Below are 21,220 nucleotides of genomic sequence, written 5' to 3'. Positions count from 1 at the left end.
GGCTGCAGATTCCTTAACTTCTGTGCCATCGGGTGATGGGTTTCCGGGTTCCGCTTAATAGGTCAGCAGTCCACTACACACAGGAGGCGGCTACACAGGTAGTGGGGGCTGTGTGGATGGGAATGAGCAGATTTTTTAGGTTAGAGGGTCTCGGGGAACCACAGAAGGGGCGTCCGTCTAAAAGTAGGCAGGTAAAACACAGTAAAGTAGTTGTAGAAATGATTGGTATTGTAGTTGTAAATTGTCATAGCTGTGTTGGGAAAGAGCCAGAGCTCCAAACCCTAATAGAAAGCACTGAAGCTCAAGTAGTTGTAAGCACAGAGAGCTGGCTAAAGCCGGAAATAAGTTCAGCCGAAATTTTTTCCAACGATCTAACAATGTTCAGAAAGAATAGATTGAATACAGTTGGTGGTGGAGTATTTATTGCTGTCAGAGGTAGTTTGCCTTGTAGCAAAATTGAAATAGATAGTTTATGTGAAATAGTATCGGTAGTGGTTGTACCTGACAATCAGACTAAACTATTAACTGGATTGTTTTACCGATCTCCCTCCCCCCTCCCGCAACTCAGAAGACATAGGTGCTGAACAGTTCAAAGAAAACTTTAGTCTCATTTCAAATAAGTACCCCGCTCATACAATTATAGTCAGTGGTGACTTCAATCTACCCTTAACAGACTGGAAAAATTATAAGTTTAAAGCCGGTGGCAGGCATAAAACATCATCCGAAATTGTACTGAATGCTTTCTCAGAAAATTATTTTGAGCAATTAGATCATGAGTCCACTCAAAGCGTAAATGGTTGTGAAAGCATACTTGACCTATTAGCAACAAATAATCCTGGACAAATATTGAGTGTTGTGACGAATACGTGGATTAGCAACCACAAGGCAGTTGCTGCTAGGCTGAATACCGTTACACCTACAAACATAAAAAAAACAACGCAAAGTATATCTATTTAAAAAAAGCTGATAAAAATGCTCCTAACCCCTTTTTAAGAGGCAGTCTTCGCTCCTTCTGATCTGATCATGTAAGTGTAGAAAAGTTGTGGAATGTTTTTGAAAAGATAGCACCAACAGCAATTGAGAGATACATACCACATAAATTAATAAGTGATGGTACAGATCCCCCATGGTACACAAAATGGATCAGATCGTTGTTGTAGAAGCAACAAAAAAAGCATGCCAAATTTAAAAGAATACAAAATTCCCAAAATTGGCAAAGTTTTACAGAAGTTTGTACTTCAATGCGAGATGCTTTTAATAATTTCCACAATGAACTTTTGTCTTGAAATCGGGCAGAAAACCCAAAGAGATTCTGGTCATACATAAAGCACACCAGTGGCAAGACGCAGTAAATACCTTCACTGCATGATAACAACAGTGAAGTCACTAATGACTGTGCCACTAAAGAAGAGTTATTAAACACGGTTTTCCAAAACTCCTTCACCAAAGAAGACAAAGTAAATATTCCTGAATTCCAATCAAGAACAACTTTAAAGATGAGAAACATAGAATGTACCTAAAGACTCGAAAATTGCTCAAGTCGCACCAATACCCAAAAAGGGAAGTAGGAGTAATCTGCTGAATTACAGGTCTATATCACTAACATCGATTTGCAGTAGGGTTTTGGAACATACACTGTATTTGAACATTACCAAGGAACTCGAAGAAAATGATTTATTGACATATAGTCAGCACAGATTCAGAAAATATTGTTCTTGTTAAACACAACTAGGTAATAAGTGCTATTGACTGGGGGTGTCAAATTGATTCCATATTTTTAGATTTCTAGAAGACTTTCGACACCATTCCTCACAAGCGTCTTCTAACCAAACTGCGTGCCTACGGAGTATCACCTCAGTTGTGCGACTGAATTCGTGATTTCCTGTCAGAAGGTCACAGTTAGTAGTAATGGCGGAAAGTCATCGAGTAAAACAGAAGTAATATCCGGCATTCCCCAAGGAAGTGTTATGGGCCCTTTATTGTTCCTGATCTACATTAACGACATAGGAGACGATCTGAGTAGCCGTCTTAGATTGTTTGCAGATGATGCTGTCATTTACTGTCTTGTAAAGTCGTCAGATGATCAAAACGACTTGCAAAATGATTTAGATAAGATATCTGTATGGTGTGAAAAGTGGCAATTGAACCTGAATAAAAGAGAAGTGTGAAGTTATTCACATGAGTACTAAAAGAAATCAGCTAAATTTTGATTACGTGATAAGTCACACAAATCTGAAGGCTGTAAATTCAACTAAATTCTTAGGGATTATAATTACAAATAACCTAAATTGGAACAATCACATAGATAATATTATGGGTAGAGCAAACCAAAGACTGCGGTTCATTGGCAGAACACTTAGAAGGTGCAACAGGTCTACCAAAGAGACTGCCTACATGCTTGTCCGCCCTATTCTGGAGTATTGCTGTGCGGTGTGGGATCCCCATCAGGTGGGACTGACGGATGGCATTGAGAAGGTACAAAGAAGAGCAGCTCGTTTTGTATTATCGCAAAATAGGGGAGATAGTGTCACAGACATGATAGGTGAATTAGAGTGAAAATCATTAAAACAAAGGCGTTTTTCGTTGCGATGGGATCTTCCATGGAATTTCAATCACTAGTTTTCTCCTCCGTTTGCGAAAACATTCCGTTGGAACCCACCTACATAGGAAAAATGATCAGCACGATAAAATAAGAGAAATCAGGGCTCGCACAGAATAAATGAAGTGCTCATTTTTCCCGTGTGCCATTCGAGAATGGAACGGTAGAGAGACTGCATGAAAGTGGTTCATTGAACCCTCTGCCAGGCACTTTATTGTGAATAGCAGAATAATCACATAGATGTAGATGCAGATCTTCATTTACATCATCTATCTGCACTGAGTCCATTATTCCTTGAAGATGCTTAAATTTTACCTCATAACTTAGACAAAGAGGTATCCAAGACTCAATTGACATTGGCAGTTGACCTTCAAATTCGAAATTCTGGATCAATATGCTTTCAGTGACACATAAAATTCCATATGATTATCTTCAATGCGTTTTCTGGTTATGGAAGAAGTTAACTTATTTAGAAATTTTTATGTGCGACTACCAAAATATGTCACTCATTCCTTGCTCAATTTTACTGATCAAAGTGTTGATTGCCTCAAAAGTTACCATTATAGTAACATCAGAGCGCTCTGAAAACTTAGAACAATCTAAAGACAACTGCACCAGCATGGGAGAAAAAGTTAAATAAATTTCGAAAGTTAACTCTTTTTCAGTGTCATCAGATTATTTTGAAAATGTCTTTAGCGCTTTAGGAGCTTTAGGACAATCAGCAGCACTTGTCATATAACTTGTAATGGGTTCCCAATTTGTAATGATTCTATGTACTGCTTCTGTTACAGAAAGCCATCTAGTAGGTACATGTAGGAGAATTTCACTCCCTTCTACATCTACAAATTCAAAAAAACATGTTAGATTTTCTCTTCTCTTTGCAGAAATGGAGAAGTGACCATGTAATTTTAGGACCAAAATTTTCAAGATCAACATGTAGAGTACGACAGGCATGTTTCATTATATTGTGCAAAATATGATTCAAACAGTTTGCATTGAATATTTGTTTGTCATCACCATTTAACTTTTTAAGTACTGAATTATGCTTTCCAAAATTAATGTTGACATTATCAGTATAAAAAGCACTACAGTTGTTTCTATCAAGTTTGTGGGTCTCCAATGAATGTTTTAACAGATTATGAATAGACATTGCTTATTTCACAGCTCTCTTCTATAAAATCCAGAAATTTAGTTTGAATTCCATTTTCGGGATCAAAATACCTCAGAACAGTAGGAAACATCTTCCTGTTTGTATGGTTTGAAGCATCAGTTGCTATAGAGAAAAATTTATTTGGCTTCTTGTGATTGGTTAAAATGTCACAAAATGTGAAACGTTTTTTGTAGCCAAAACTTCTTTCACTATTGCTTCAGCTTTAGTGCACTCACAAAACATTTTTTTAAAACTAGAATCACTGAATACATCCTTCATGATTTTAACTTTGCAGCCCAAGCTGGGATTATGTTTCGCTGTGTGATACCCAAATGTTAGTTCTGCTGCAGCAGCTCTTTGTGATCCACTTGTGGTGGAGCTACCATTAGCAGAAAAGAAGCTGGAAATTTTGGAAGACTCCTTTGTCTTTTTCCTTGTTTATATGGCCTAATGAAGTTAAAAGATATTGATTACTACATTAAATTCATAGTAACATAATTTTAAATTGCAGAAAACAAAATAATACAATGGTTCTACAAAATTCTCTTATAGTTTACCTGTAGTTTTTGCATGCTGAGATAAGTCGGTGTTGCCTCCGTGTACCACACTAAATTCCCATTTCCAGGTCCAACAGAAGGCTTTGAAACAATTAGCTTTCACAGGACGAATCCAGACATATGTTTCTTACCAACATAAACGGTAAACACACGTTTCTAGTTCCCTTCCTTGTGGGTGATTTCACCCTATCTTCATCGCTATTCATCTTAAATCAAGAAATCACAAATTCCGAATCGAGCAATAATCTCATAGTTTTACAGTTTTTTCTGTGTGTCAATTTCTCTTTTAATACATTTGAGGAATGGAGGCAGTCTTTCAAGTCTCTAATATGTTCATCACTGTCTCAAGAGGATTGCTTATGCCTATGTAGCCACCATTAATTGTGAATTGGTTCTGAAAGCTCTACAAATGACAAAATGGCTTACCCATTGGGCTTCTTGTTTACCAAACAATTTAAACTGAGCAGAAAAAGATATGCATGGACAATATTTATTGTTTATGGTAGAAGTGAAAATGAAATTTCAGTTTTGTTTGGTATTTATTGTAGACCGAAGATGAGTTTGTCATCAAAAGCCAGAAATAAAAGAAAGGTGCAACATGGGAGAATATTTGATGTGCATGACCCCCCCCCCCCCCAAAAAAAAAAAAAAAAAAAAGTGTTCTGTGGCCAGGCTATGAAAAAATGAAACAGAACATTAAGCTCCATTGTTAAAAATACTGTGGTGAAGAACTTCATTCAAAAGTAAATGCTGCAGTCTACATTGCTGTGAAAAATATATAAACTTGAGTGGCTTTTATGCTGGGGTGGCTGGGGGGAAGAGGGGTGTAACCAATAACAGTATAACTGTGCACAGTTAAAGACGTGTAACTTTTTCTTTATACCCAAAGGCACTAACACTGTCTGTGGTTAGTATTTTATCAGACTGGAAGAATATGTAACTAATTGGTTCAGTTTCATCTCTACACTGTACTCTGAAAGGGGAAAAAAAGAAGAAACTGCACTTTAGCCATATAATTATGTTCAGCATGCAGTTGTGGTAGTTCTTTGTTCTGTGCATAGTAGATAGGTGTTTCTTGTCCAGCACTTCTTATTTCAAATACTGCTATTATGTAAATGTTATTTTAATTTTGATAGTCATAATAAATTTATTATATTAAAGAATTCATCTAGCATCACTTGGTAGAACAGGTTTGTACTTGTGACAACTGTAGATCAGCCACTGTCGCATTTTCATTCATAAGAATTAATTTATAATTTATGTGAAAAATATTTTTTGCTGTGGTGTAACAGGAGACTGAAAACTCCATTATTATTTTATACTTTTTAATTTCATGTTTTAAAGGCATTTATATTGATACAGATTGACATTCTTTCATTTCAGCTCGACTTGCCTGCAGGTCTGACTAATCTTGGCAATACTTGTTACATGAATGCAACAGTGCAGTGCCTCAAGACTGTCCCTGAGCTACGAGAGGCACTGAGGGACTTCAAGGGAGGTCTGTGTTAAATGGCTCTGGTTAAATTTTGAAAACAGTTGATTGGTTGCCTGAAAGAGAAGTGTTGATTCAGAATGGCTTGTACTTATGTCTCGTATACTTTTACGCCGAGACTGTGAATGAAAACTTCTTCCTCATAATTGAATAGAGTCTACAGATTTGCAAAACTTTTGGCATGGCAGTGTTCAAATTGCATCATAAAATTAACTTAGTATAGTAGATTACACTGTCTGCCCATTTTTCATGCCACATCAACAGCGTATTCTGAAATGGAGTGTGTTTCATCTTCCTTCACTAAAATGTTAACAATGTAACAACCCTGTGAAACAGTACTAAATTGTAGCAGCTATTGATGACTGCTGTTTTTTAGTTAACTGTGCTCTTTTTTTCTGTTCTTCCTCTTTTTTTTCTCTCTCATTTGTTACTTGTAGTTTCGTACACACTTGATGCAAAGAATTGAAAATACTTGTACTAATTTTTGTGCAGTTAGAAAATATGAGATGACTGCTTTGCTTGAAGGCAGTGCTTCTCTCCCTGTGGCACTCCAGATAAGGGACAGAGCTCACTTCTTTTACCCTCCACATCAACCTCTGCAAGCATTTAAAGAAGTTGTGTGTGAAAGAACTTACCAGTTTTTGTCTAGTTTATTAAAAGCTTACTTTGCTGTATTGAGTTTGTATTTTTATACTAATACACACTCTGGAAAAACATCAAGCTAATTTAAGTTTGGTTATAATTAGAATAATCGAAGACAATGACCTTTTGTGCTCTGTTGTGCTGATTTAACTCACAACAATAGAGCTTGCTGCATTCTCATTCTTCTTATGCACTTTATCAGCACTTGTCTTAAAAGTAAATTGATAGAAAGCAAACATGTGAAAATTACATCATTTACTGGTTGAGTAGCGGGACAGAAAACTATTGAATTTTGAAGATATAGTTTTTGGTTGTAGTTTATATTGTCATGTAATTTTTGATATTGTATAGTGAATACAGTAGCAGGATTGTCAGTGAAAGCCACAACAGAAAGCAGAAATGAGGTTTGTTGCATAAAGACGTTTCAAAGTGCACACTGAGAAAAATGCCTGCTGCAAGGAATCCACGCTGTTCATAAATGACATGTTGTTGTTGTGGTGGTCTTCAGTCGTGAGACTGGTTTGATGCAGCTCTCCATGCTACTCTATCCTGTGCAAGCTTCTTCATCTCCCAGTACCTAGTGCAACCTACATCCTTCTGAATCTGCTTAGTGTATTCATCTGTTGGTCTCCCTCTACGATTTTTACCCTCCGCGGTGCCCTCCAATACTAAATTGGTGATCCCTTGATGCCTCAGAACATGTCCTACCAACTGATCCCTTCTTCTGGTCAAGTTGTGCCACAAACTTCTCTTCTCCCCAATCCTATTCAATACTTCCTCATTAGTTATGTGATCTCTTCAGCATTCTTCTGTAGCACCACATTTCGAAAGCTTCTATTCTCTTCTTGTCCAAACTATTTATCGTCCATGTTTCCCTTCCATATATGGCTACACTCCATACAAATACTTTCAGAAACGACTTCCTGACACTTAAATCTATACTCGATGTTAACAAATGTCTCTTCTTCAGAAACGCTTTCCTTGCCATTGTCAGTCTACCTCTTATATCCTCTCTACTTCGACCATCGTCAGTTATTTTGCTTCCCAAATAGCAAAACTCCTTTACTACTTTAAGTGTCTCATTTCCTAATCTAATTCCCTCAGCATCACCCGACTTAATTCGTTTACATTCCATTATCCTCGTTTTGCTTTTGTTGATGTTCATCTTATATCCTCCTTTCAAGACACTATCCATTCCATTCAACTGCTCTTCCAAGTCCTTTGCTGTCTCTGACAGAATTACGATGTCATCGGCGAACCTCAAAGTTTTTATTTCTTCTCCATGGATTTTAATACCTACCCCGAATTTTTCTTTTGTTTCCTTTACTGCTTGCTCTATATAGAGATTGAATAACATCGGGGAGAGGCTACAACCCTGTCTTACTCCCTTCCCAACAACTGCTTCCCTTTCATGTCCCTCTTATAACTGCCATCTGGTTTCTGTACAAATTGTAAATAGCCTTTCGCTCCCTGTATTTTACCCCTGCCACCTTTAGAATTTGAAAGAGAGTATTCCAGTCAACATTGTCAAAAGCTTTCTCAGTCTACGAATGCTAGAAAAGTAGGTTTGCCTTTTCTTAATCTTTCTTCTAAGATAAGTCGTAAGGTCAGTATTGCCTCCCGTGTTCCAACATTTCTACAGAATCCAAACTGATCTTCCCCGAGGTCGGCTTCTACTAGTTTTTCCATTTGTCTGTAAAGAAATCGTGTTAGTATTTTGCAGCTGTGGCTTATTAAACTGATAGTTCGGTAATTTTCAGATCTGTCGACACCTGCTTTCTCTGGGATTGGAATTATTATATTCTTCTTGAAGTCTGCGGGTATTTCACCTGTTTAATACATCTTGTTCACCAGATGGTAGAGTTTTGTCAGGACTGGCTCTCCCAAGGCCGTCAGTAGTTCCAGTGGAATGTTGTCTACTCCGGGGGCCTTGTTTCGGCTCAGGTCTTTCAGTGCTGTGTCAAACTCTTCACGCAGTATCGTATCTCCCATTTCATCTTCATCCACATCCTCTTCCATTTCCATAATATTGTCATCAAGTACATCGCCCTTGTATAGACCCTCTATATACTCCTTCCACCTTTCTGCTTTCCCTTCTTTGCTTAGAACTGGGTTTCCATCTGAGCTCTTGATGTTCATACAAGTGGTTCTCTTTTCTCCAAAGGTCTCTTTAATTTTCCTGTAGGCAGTATCTATCTTACCCCTAGTGAGATAAGCCTCTACATCCTTACATTTGTCCTCTAGCCATCCCTGCTTAGCCATTTTGCACTTCCTGTTGATCTCATTTTTGAGACGTTTGTATTCCTTTTTGCCTGCTTCATTTACTGCATTTTTATATTTTCTCCTTTCATCAATTAAATTCAATATTTCTTCTGTTACCCAAGGATTTCTACTAGCCCTCGTCTTTTTACCTACTTGATCCTCTGCTGCCTTCACTACTTCATCCCTCAAAGCTACCCATTTTTCTTCTATTGTATTTCTTTCCCCCATTCCTGTCAATTGCTCCCTTACGCTTTCCCTGAAACTCTGTACAACCTCTGGTTCTTTTAGTTTATCCAGGTCCCATTTCCTTAAATTCCCACTTTTTTGCAGTTTCTTCAGTTTTAAACTACAGGTCATAACCACTAGATTGTGGTCAGAGTCCACATCTGCCCCTGGAAATGTCTTACAATTTAAAACCTGGTTCCTAAATCTTTGTCTTACCATTATATAATCTATCTGATACCTTTTAGTATCTCCATGATTCTTCCATGTATACAACCTTCTTTTATGATTCTTAAACCGAGTATTAGCTATGATTAAGTTATGCTCTGTGCAAAATTCTACCAGGCGGCTTCCTGTTTCATTTCTTACCCCCCAATCCATATTCACCTACTATGTTTCCTTCTCTCCCTTTTCCTACTACCGAATTCCTGTCACCTATGACTATTAAATTTTCATCACCCTTCACTATTTGAATAATTTCTTTTATTTCATCATACATTTCTTCAATTTCTTCGTCATCTGCAGAGCTAGTTGGCATATAAACTTGTACTACTGTAGTAGGTGTGGGCTTCGTATCTATCTTGGCCACAATAATGTGTTCACTATGCTGTTTGTAGTAGCTTACCCGCATTCCTATTTTCCTATTGATTATTAAACCTACTCCTGCATTACCCCTATTTGATTTTGTGTTTATAACCCTGTAGTCACCTGACCAGAAGTCTTGTTCCTCCTGCCACCGAACTTCACTAATTCCCACTATATCTAACTTCAACCTATCCATTTCCCTTTTTAAATTTTCTAACCTACCTGCCCGATTAAGGGATCTGACATTCCACGCTCCGATCCGTAGAACGCCAGTTTTCTTTCTCCTGATAACGACATCCTCTTGAGTAGTCTCCGCCCGGAGATTCGAAAGGGGGACTATTTTACCTCCGGAATATTTTACCCAAGAGGACGCCATCATCATTTAATCATACAGTAAAGCTGCATGCCCTCGGGAAAAATTACAGCCGTAGTTTCCCCTTGCTTTCAGCCGTTCGCAGTACCAGCACAGCAAGGCTGTTTTGGTTATTGTTACAATGCCAGATCAGTCAATCATCCAGACTGTTGCCCTTGCAACTACTGAAAAGGCTGCTGCCCCTCTTCAAGAACCACACGTTTGTCTGGCCTCTCAACAGATACCCCTCCGTTGTGGTTGCACCTACGTTACGGCCATCTGTATCGCTGAGGCACGCAAGCCTCCCCACCAACGGCAAGGTCCATGGTTCATGGGGGGGATAAATGCCATAAATTTCTCAAAACTCAAAATGAAATTTTTTATGCCCTGCTTTCTTCAAGAACTATGTGACTATTAAATTATGAATGTTGGCGGGAGATGTAAATGTAAGCTGGTATGCTGCACAGGTTGCAGCATTTCTCCCCTTTCTGGAAGAACAGTGACCTGTTTCCAGTCACCTGCAACAAATATGAATTTCACATGTCATTCATGTGAAAGAAATACCTGAGATCTTATGTATTGACATCTGTGAATGAGAATTCTACCTTGGGGATAGTGTTAACAGCATTTGTGGGGTGTAAAAACATTTCAGATGGTACTAAATGGCTGTCATCTCATGGAACATTGTGAGCAGCTGCAGAGTTCATTTTTGGCAAACTAAAGGGTCCAGAGCTTGATGCAGCCAGTGTTACCAAACCTTTTAGGACTGTCTACTCCGTATGTGCTTCAGCGACCAGTGGAATGTGGTTCCTTGTTAATCAGGCACCATGGACCTTAACCGCCTTGACTTGAAATATGAACAAACCTTTAGTCACAAGGGGGAAAAAAAAAATGTTTTGAATTGCAAACACTGCCACATGTGGCTGTTCCATGGCTGTGAAGCCAGAAGAACAGGTCCGGGTTGGAGTACCAGTTATCGACATATATGATACGACCCTGTTCCAAATATGGTACCATAAGAGTTTCCACTACGTCATCACTTTTTCCCAAATTGTGGAACCCAATTCCTGTTGTTGCACCTGTATATACAATAAAATCTAAAATATACTGATTCTGACAGTCACACAGTACAAATGTCTTTATTCCAAATCTACTTCGCTCAGCTGCAATAAATTGCTTAAAAGACAATCGTCCTTTGAACAGCAAGAGACTTTCATCTATACAATGCTTGTGATGTGGGGAAATGAATTACGAAACATCTTATGAACTTTGTCAACAGTCGACCTAATTTTAAATAGACTGTCGCCTCCAATACTCACAGAGTCATCACTGAAGTGTAACATTCTCAGAAGTAGACAAAAACGGTCTCGGGACATAATTTCACTGACAACTGGTGTGTTCAAAAGTGTATATCTGGACCAATAATCACTTAATTTTAACTTCTCAACTTGCACCATTAGACGGTAAACAACAACAAAACAATACATTTTCTCAAATCCAGTGCCTTTCCACTTTGACATTCGAGAATTCACATATTCTGTAGTATTTTCTCTGGTTTAAACGTAAAAACGATTTGTTTTGCCTGCAATAAATTGCAACAGTTGTCGAGGCATAAATATCAGAAACAATCAAAGAATGCTTGGGTCAGTATGTAATTGACATTTGTGTCCTGAATTCGAGTCATCGAAGTAAAGGTTTAACAGATGGAAATCTGTTTCTTTCCATTCAAATGTGTCACTGAAGCACACTCCTTTCTGGACCATTTCACTGTCACTTTCTGATTCCTTGGATTCAGAGGAACTGCTGACTGTAATTCTTGCTCTCCTCTCTGATGGAAAGGGCTGAGGACTACAGCTTCGAGATTCTGTTGAAGACTCATCACTGTTAGCAATGTCAGATAATTCACACTCATTGTCACTCTTAGTGAGCATATCTAGGATTTCTTTATCTGTGCAACCACAGTAACGTGACATTTCTCATGCAGAAACTAGAAAACTGCCGAAAATACAGGAATCTAAGTCGAATTCTGCAAAGAGTGAACAAAGCAACAATGATATATGCACTCTTGAACTACAGAGTCAGACCACTGAACAGCTGCTAGAAGAGCAGGGCAGAAAGACAGTTCTACGTGTATACATGTCCGCAGTGCTGAGGCAGCTGTGACTCAGCACACCTAAACTCGTCCCTAGTGGTGGGAATGCCGGTAGTGTGGGACGCATAAACACGTCCTTAGCGCTGTAGGGAAGACCGAAGGCCGCATGTATAAACGTCATGCATGCCAGGGGAACGGCGAGGCATGACAAGTTAACATGTGCGCAGCAGTCAAAGGGTCAGTATGCAAGCCATTGGCCACTTTCCAGTGAGAACTATGTGCGAGGTCAGGAGTGTGTAATGAAAGCTAATGCCACGACTTAAAAGCCACAATAAAGGAATGAAATGCTGCATGGTTATAGAGTGCCACTTCACCTATAGTAACTTCATTTGGCAAATTCACAGTGACACCAACATTCTTCAAATTAACAGTTAAGTAGAAAGGCAAGGAGTGGTGCATTTTAATGAACAAGAAAACCAATCACTTTTTACTCTCTTCCCAATCCATTCATTCACACATTGTGTTCCATAAACGTGGAAAGCCTTCAGATGAGGAGTGAGTGACTTCTTACATTAACACTAGAACAGTGAAAGAGAACTTTCAACTTTTATTCTCCCAATAATGAAGGAAGTTTTTAATCTTTCCACCAAACTACATGACTTTCCCTAATTTCTTCTACTTTTAACAACAATGTACTACAATTTACTGATTTTTTAAGATTTCATGGAAATTTTGTGATGCGTATGTGGGACAGCAGAAGCGGTTAATTGACCCCTGGCACAATTCCTTTTTGGAGCACTGCTGTTCTGTGAACAACTAAGGTACTTTGGGCTGCATTTTACTTTGGTCAACGATCGCTGTCCTGAATGGCGATAAATGCTTTGGTGGAAAGGTTTCCACTCTGGGCACTGCATGTAACTTTTCAGTAGGGTTTCACACACTGTAGCTGTTACTCATCTCAGTCAGATATGTTTTTATTCTGTGACAGAAATTTTCAATTTTGTTCTGATAGCACGGATTTACTGATGAAGAGATTTCACATATTCTGGAGAACTCAGATACTGAATCAGAAAATGATTAATCAGATTCAGGTGGCGATTTTCTGGTACAGACAAGTGACAATGAAGGTAGCGAGACTGAGTACCAGTTAATGTCAGTAGATGTCTCACTATCTCAATTCTTTCAGCAATGGACTCTGGAATCTACTGCCAAAACAGTGGCGAGTAGCTAGGGGTGAAACAGAATGGAAACTATCTAACATGACATCGCGTGGAATAAGCGCTGCTTTGAACATCCTCAAGCAGAGAGGAGTGTCCACCGTTGATGCCTGCCATGATGTGGATGACTCTGGTGTCAGTTGTGATGAAGCAAGCAGGGATCTCTCTTCCTCTCCTGTTTTGCCATCTGCCTCCTTAAATTCATTTTATTTTCATTTTTGCCTAATTACCATTAACATATATGAGTATAATCTGCATTTTCATAAAAGAGAAAGGTTGCCTCTCAGTCTTAAGAAATATAGCACCTGATCTAATTTTGTGCTTAGTTTTGCATATGTAATTAATTTCCTAATTTATTTTGACCACTCCTAGCTTATACTTCTGTTGTAGGGTGAAGTCGGTAATTGTTTCGAGACTTACATTCTATTGTTGACTTATAAATGCTATACTAATTATAAACATTTGGAAGAAGAACTACTAGGATTCTTAAAGTATTTATTTGTCTCTTTTCGGAAACATATTAGAAAAGCCGGCCCTTAACTAAATCCAAAATAATTACCAAGTTTGTCAAAAGTATTGTTTGTATCCATATTTGTTAATTTCATTATTTAAGCAAATAATTAGGCCCAATCTTTGACATAGGATGAACTGTTAAAAAGCAGGGATTTTTTGATGGATTCACTTAATTGAATGAGTTTTAATTGTAATTTCTGTAAACTTCAAACAACGTATTGTTTCAGTGCCTATTATTGTGAGGATATAAAAGGCCTGAATTTTTGGTCCTCAGTCAGTCAGTCAGTCCATAGCTGATTTTCAGACGGGAAGTCTGTATCAATTAGAGTAACAATAATGGAATTAGTGTAACACCAATAGGCCATGTGTTAAAATAATGACAATTGTCTGTCAGTTCATTTGAGAAATGGTGAACTGTGTGGTTAGGTATTTACTGCTCATAAATTTTCAACAATAAACTATTGTAGCAGTATGCTGATGTTTGCCTGCAAACTATTAATGAGACTTATAAAAAGTTAACCAATAGTGAACTGGCTATATAACACTGTAATATTGTGGGTTGTGAACTGAAAGTAAAGAACTACGGAACACAACTGTACAACTGTCAGCTACATCATTTACAGAGTCATTGCTGAACTCCTACCCCCACATTTTTCAACCAGTATAAAAATGCAGTATGTCGAAACTGAGGACTATCAGCGAAGAAATAAAGCAGGTGAATGTCACACAGTGTCTTCTGAATTATTTTTCATGAACTGATGCCGCATATCATTAAGAAACACGCAGTATAAAATGTCTGGTACAACATAAGAAATACCACTTTGACCATATAGTCGGAGGAATCGCACACAATAATCACTATCATATACACAAGAGGGCTCTGGTCATGTTCTTGAGGGTCAGGTTTTATCAGCAATAAAATAGTGTGAACCTACCAGACTGCTCCTCTTTGAGAAATCATCCCAAGCTCAACACATCCCTGCTGTCAAGTTCACTCCTATTTCTGAAATAAGGAACAAATTCTCACAGACATGTCTCCCTCGTTACTACTCTGGGGAAAACATTACAACTTATCAGCATTTATGTCCAAGCAAAGGAAAGTGCAGATTTATGCAATTTACACCAAACGAAGCTGGCAAATACACTCAGGCAGCAGATAGCTGCTTGTGTGAAATCCAAGTCCACTGCAATACCTTCCTGTATCATGGTAAAGGGGAAGGCCGACCAGCAACCTGCCATTGGGAGAGTATGTTGTTCTTTGCCTCAACGAGTCATTTCTAAACCATAGAAGGAATGCGACAACAGACTACTGCTTCACAACCGTTCAGACTGTCAAGACACTCAAACTGAAGAAAAAACATTAGTGGGAACAATGAAGAATAACTTATGAGAAAACCCCAACTGCATGAAGAAAAACAACTCACCATCATCTCAAAAAAGAATGATAAGCAAGAGCATTGTATTAAGAGAAGAATAAGAATGCCGTTCATCTCGGCACACTACATCCTGAAGTGGCAGTGAAAGGGGGGGGGGGGGGGAGATGACACCAAAAACTGTTATCTTCTATAATGTCACAAGTTGTAATGTGGACACTGCTGATCAAATGATCCATAAATATTCAACTAAGGATGCTTGCAGAAGATGGCAGTTGCAGGTCTTTTAAAGTATCCTAGGCATGTTAAAAATAAATTTGTGGATCATCTACAATAAAATACCAAAAATTATCCTGAAGGGTACAGTGTTCATTACTGAGCTGGCAAATAAACTCACGAATGGGAAACAATAGTGCAAAACGGGAGCAAGAAAGCCAATTGAACAAAGAAGTGCCAATAGGTCTGAACAAATGGAAAAAGCAAAAGAAATGTCAAATTGGAATGTGCAACATAACAAGACCAACAATATTTGTGAGAAATGTAAAAAAGTTATCTGCAGAAAATGGGCACGAAAAGTACCAAAAATCTGCTAAAACTTTAATTTCAATCTTTTGAGACAAGTAAAGAAATGAAAGAACAAATGTTAGAAACAGGTCATGTCTCTGGGTCGAAATGTAATGTTTTGTATCAAAAACAGTAATCAGAAAATGTTAGAAATTGGAATAATAATTGACTCAAAAGTGTGAATGACATACAAATGAATGGAGAAAAAAATAAATAAAGTAAGTTCTTATATTAACCACATTGTGGATTTTAAATGTTAATCTCATTAGAGATCAAATTATCCATTCCCACTGCTCTAGCTGTACCACATTTTCTGCTGTTCCAGTTTTAATAATAATCTATCCTTCTATTCCCGAGGCTGAAAAGAACCATGAAAGGAAATTGTTTTGCCACCACCTATGAGATAAAAACAGAGGCACTGAAAGAGCTGAATGTCATAACAAAAAGTGAGCTCCAGAAATGCTTCCAAGGTTGGAAAAAGCGTTGGCACAAGATTATTATATCTGAGGTGCATTACTTTGAAGCAGACGAAGTTGTTGTTGATAAAGAAATATACTTTAAGAAAAACAAAAATTCCTGTTACTTTCCAATCACACCTTGTATACATCTGCTCAATGTGCGATTTCCATCTTTAGAAATAAATAAGTGAAATAATGAACAAATGTTAGGAACTTAAGAAACAGGTAATATTTCTGGTGGAAATGCAAAATTTTGTATCCAAAACAGTGATCTAAAGTGTTAGAACTCGAGGTAAGCCCCGATTCAAATGTGAGCATGACATAAAGAGAATCCTAAATTTTTGTTGTTAATAAACACAAATGCCATTAGGAAATATATATTTAAAAAATGCTGTGAAAGTGCCATAAAACTGTAGGACCCTTAAGAGATTTGTCAAAATGTTTGGTTATCAACTTTACAGAATATTCTTATTGTGTGCTTCTGTAAAATAAATGCTTGTTTGACATTAGCTACATTGCCACAGAAGACTAAGCCATAGAACATCATTGAATGAAAGTGTTAAAAGCATGACAGCAGACCCATCTGTATAGTGGCGACCTTTTGGTTCTGGTACCTTATCCAACTGCTGGTGCAACTTTAATTTACTATCCATCTGGATACCTAGGAACTTCGCATTTCATCCAGTGTGTGTTCACTGACCTATATTTCCGAACACTGTTTGGAACTGCACGAGTCTGTGAGCCAGTTGTACGCCTGTTCCATTATTGTCTTGACTACATCCTGTATGGATGTCTTTGAGACCTGCTGTCAACAAACATCACACTTTTTGAAGAATCTTACAATGTCCAGGGTAACATTGCCATCTAGCAGTGAATGATAGTACTCCTTGAAATCATCCATGCACATTATAATTTGAAGTTCCCCAAAGCACTTTTCTGCCTGTAACTGAACTCAGGAACTAACGTAGGGATTTTGATAAGGCCTTCGTTATTAGACAGACTGATTCACAAAGAATGTTTGTATGTATAATTTATAAATATTTGGTGAAAATTGACTGAACTATCATGTTTAAAGTCTCCTGCTGCAGTGGAAATGAACCACTTCCATCTAGCAGTGAACAGCAGATAAGTATAAGGGAGCCTTACTGCACTGAGAGGTCAGTGCATGCTTCACCACCTGGACACCAGTGTAACCACCACTAGCTTCTTAAACAATATGTGATACAGGATGTAATAGATATTAAGCTGATGAGAACAAAAGTGCAGGAAAACATCTAACAAAATGTTGCTTGTACCAGATTGTGCTGGCATTGGTTTGCCAACCTACTGCTTTAGCTTCCATTGAACTCTGTTGAGGTAGGCGGACTGAGCAGTGTGTTACATCTCAACATTACCATGAGATGTCACTCCAAATCCCAATTAATACCTACAGTTAACATTCATATCTCCTGAAAACTTTCCTAGAATGCACTGCTTAAACCGTATAAGTTATATGAAAGTGAAGAAATTCTGTTACCTAATATAGTTCTCTGAATTTCAATAACAACTCTACACACTAATCCATAAATAAAGTTATAGCTATGCCAGACAATTTGTCCTGCCATAGATCTTTAGCACTACCCTCACAGAGCTGGGGTGTGTCACTAATGGGTCTGTAATTTGAGTTCACTTACTTATCTCCAGTTTTACAAAGGACTGTTACTACCACATAATTCAATCTTGCTGGAAACACACTTTCACTCAACTGATTATGTAGACAACTCAACTCAAAAGGAGCTCTACCAAGTCAGTACAAGATTTCAGTAGTTTTCCGAAAACACCATCATAGCAAGAAAAGTTACCGTTTTTCAGTGACCTCATGATTTCTGTGATATTTTTTACAGTTGATTTGGCAAAACTGGCATCTGCTGGTGGAGTATGTATTGTCTAAGTATGTCTAATGGATTTGCTTTTTCTCCCCTTGTGCTTTGGTTAATATTGAAAAGAATTCAAGGAGATTAGTGGCCAACAATTTGAATTTGATATCATCTGCCTTGGACACACTTTGATAGTCGAGTGCATTAAAGTGCCTGCTTCCAGGACCCAGGACCCATAGAGGTGCACCGGCCCCAGTTCGAATCCACCTTGCAGAGTGATAGTTGGAGTCAGTGTGCTAACCAGTCTGGATGTCATTTTTTGGCAGTTTTTCACACCCATCCTGAGGAAATTACTGACCTGGTTACCAAGTCCTGTCTCAGATACTTGATATACACTGAAGAGCCAAAGAAACTGGTACACCTGCCTAATATCATGTAGGGTCCCCGCGAGCATGCAAAAGTGCCGCAATACTACATGGCATGCACTCGACTAGTGCCTGAAGTAGTGCTGGAACGAATCGACACCATGAATCATGCGAGGCTGTCCATAAATCCGTAAGAGTACGACGGGGAGGGGATCTCTTCTGAACAGCACATTGCAAGGCATCCCAGACATGCTCAATAATGTTCATGTCTGGGGAGTTTGGTGGCCAGCGGAAGTGTTTAAACTCAGAAGACTGTTCCTGGAGCCAATCTGTAGCAATTCTGGACATGTGGGGTGTTGCATTGTCCTGCTGGAGTTGCCCAAGTCCGTTGGAAAGCACAATGAACATGAATGATGATGGTGATCAGACAGGATGCTTACCTACATGTCTCCTGTCAAGGTCATATCCAGACACATGGATTCATGAGGTTGTCTCTAAATCCATACACCCCATTCAATCAAACCCGTACACCTCCATCCACTCGATACAATTTGAAATGAAACTCGCCCAACCAGGCAACATGTTTCCAGTCATCAACAATTCAATGCTGATGTTGATGGGCCCAGGCGAAGCGCAAAGCTTTGTGTCGTGCACTCATCAAGGGTACACAAGTGGGCCTTCGGCTCCAGAAGCCCATATTGGTGATGCTTCACTGAATGATTCACACGCTGATGCTTGTTGAATGACCCATCATTGAAATCTGCAGCAATTTGCAGAAGGGTTGCACTTCTGTCACATTAAATGACTGTTGGTCCCGTTCTTTCAGGATCTTTTTCCCGCCGCAGTGATGTAGGAGAATTGATGTTTTACCAGATTCCCGATATTCACGGTGCACTTGTGAAAAGATCATATAGCAAAATCCCCACTTCATCGCTACCTCGGAGATACTGTGTCCCATCGCTCGTGTGCCAATAACACTAAGTTCAAACTCACTTAAATCTTGATAATATGCCATTGTAGCAGCAGTAACTGATCTAACAACTGCGCCAGACACTTGTTGTGTTATACAGCTGCTGCCGACTGTGGTGCTGTATTCTGCTTCTTTACATATCTCTGTGTTTGAATACGCATGTCTATACCAGTTTCTTTGGCACTTCAGTGTATTTTGTCACATGTGACCAACACATTAAACACAGATTGTACTGGGCGAGGAGAGGGAGAGATGATGGGGAGGGGGCAGAGGAGGATGATCTGGCATTAGCTTTAGAAGGCCTTTGGAACTGGCAAATTCATCATAATATAATGGCCTACATATAGGGTACGGTTGGTTCTCCGCATAAGAGGTAAGCATCTAAGCATCATACCAGCCCCAACCCAACATTGGCTGGATACAGCACACCAGTAAACAATGTTACTGTTACTGTGATCGGAGGTTTTAATACCATTTGCGTTACCAAGTCTATTCAATTCATGATTAATAATATTCCAAATTGCTATTGCTTTTTTTCGTGGAATTTTGAATTGTTGTTCACAGTACATGATTTTTGCCATTTTGATGCCACAATGGAGAATTTTGCACCAATATAGTATGAAAGCATCTGTCTCACAATTTTCCTCTTCATTACACTTATCATATCAGTACCACTTTCTACTCCCAATTGTATCTGGACATCTATATTCATCAAGTCTCTGCTGGATGTAACTTCCTAGTTGAAATTAAGTGCATTTTAAAGTTCAGCCACAGTCGAGTAATATCAATCATTAGGTTCGGTATTTATGCAGCCTGACTGAACAATACTTGACAAGACACTGTTGTTTCCACTGAAACTAGACAAAAGTCTCAAGAGTTAGGAAGCTTTTGTCTTTCGTAAGCTCAGTGCATCAGATTCAGACAGAAAATAAAAACTGGAAGAGGAAGTATTTGTTTACCCTTTATACCCTTGAACAAAAACTAAGCAGTTTTACAGTAAATAATTTTGGTGAGAACCTTATCAAATAACTGTATATAAATAGAATGTCAGTAATATAGCAAAAGATAGATTGTTAATTACCGTAAAGAAAAGACCTCAAATTGCAGACATTCGCATTTTGAGACTTATAATTTCTGCGCAGCTGAAATCACTTTCTGCTGATGCACCTACATAATTATTCTGCAATTCACACTTCAGAGTTTGGCAGATGGTTCATAGAACAGTTTTCAGACTATTTCTCAAGCGTTCCGCTCTCAGATAGTGTGTGGGAGAAACACCTAAATATGTATATCTTTCTGTGTGAACTTAGATTTTACATATTTTATTACAGTCGTCATTTCTCCATAGGTAGAGTTAAAAAACTTACACGTTCGAAAAATGAAGTTGCTGACTGAAATTTAATGAAACATGTCACCACAATGCAAAACACCTTTGTTTTAATGATTGTCACCCCAACTCACTCACCATATCTGTGACACTCTCTCCCGTACTTTGCAGTAATACAAAACAAACTCTGCTCCTTTAAACTTTCTTGATGTCCTCCGTCAGTCTTAACTGGTAAGGGTCCTATACTTCGCAGCAATATTCCAGAAGTGAATGGACAAGTGTAGTATAATTGTTATGTCTTCTAAATGTTCTGCAAATAAAGCACAGTCTTTGGTTCACCCGCCCCATAACCTTTTTGTACATGACAGTTCGAATTTAAGTTGTTTGTAATTGTGATACTGTGGTAATTAGTTGAATCTACAATCTGTCAATTACTGTGCACTGTGAACTTCGTTACAGGAGATGACGAATCAGTCACACTGCTGAGATTATACTTCATAGCCACATACTGTGGTTAGTAGCCTTCGTGAGGAACAGTGTCAAAAGCTCTCTGGAAATCTAGAAATATGGAATCAACTTCAGATTTCCTCTCATTAACAGTCTTGTTAGTAAACAGCCAGTTTA

At 38.4% G+C, this 21,220-nt stretch overlaps 1 protein-coding gene across 1 annotated transcript in view; it reads left to right on the top strand.

Moving 5' to 3' along the window:
• Positions 1-21,220, top strand: part of LOC126271870 (ubiquitin carboxyl-terminal hydrolase 14) — a 96,201-nt gene that overhangs the window by 20,245 nt on the left and 54,736 nt on the right. Inside the window, exon 4 of the mRNA XM_049974216.1 lies at positions 5,690-5,804. Within this exon, the coding sequence (XP_049830173.1) occupies positions 5,690-5,804 (115 nt within the window). The remainder of the gene's footprint in view (positions 1-5,689; positions 5,805-21,220) is intronic.

This window comes from Schistocerca gregaria, chromosome 5 (genome assembly GCF_023897955.1).
Source record: "Schistocerca gregaria isolate iqSchGreg1 chromosome 5, iqSchGreg1.2, whole genome shotgun sequence".
Lineage (NCBI taxonomy): Eukaryota > Metazoa > Arthropoda > Insecta > Orthoptera > Acrididae > Schistocerca > Schistocerca gregaria.
Note: the sequence above shows the minus strand (reverse complement) of the source record. Positions and strands in the feature narration are given on the sequence as shown.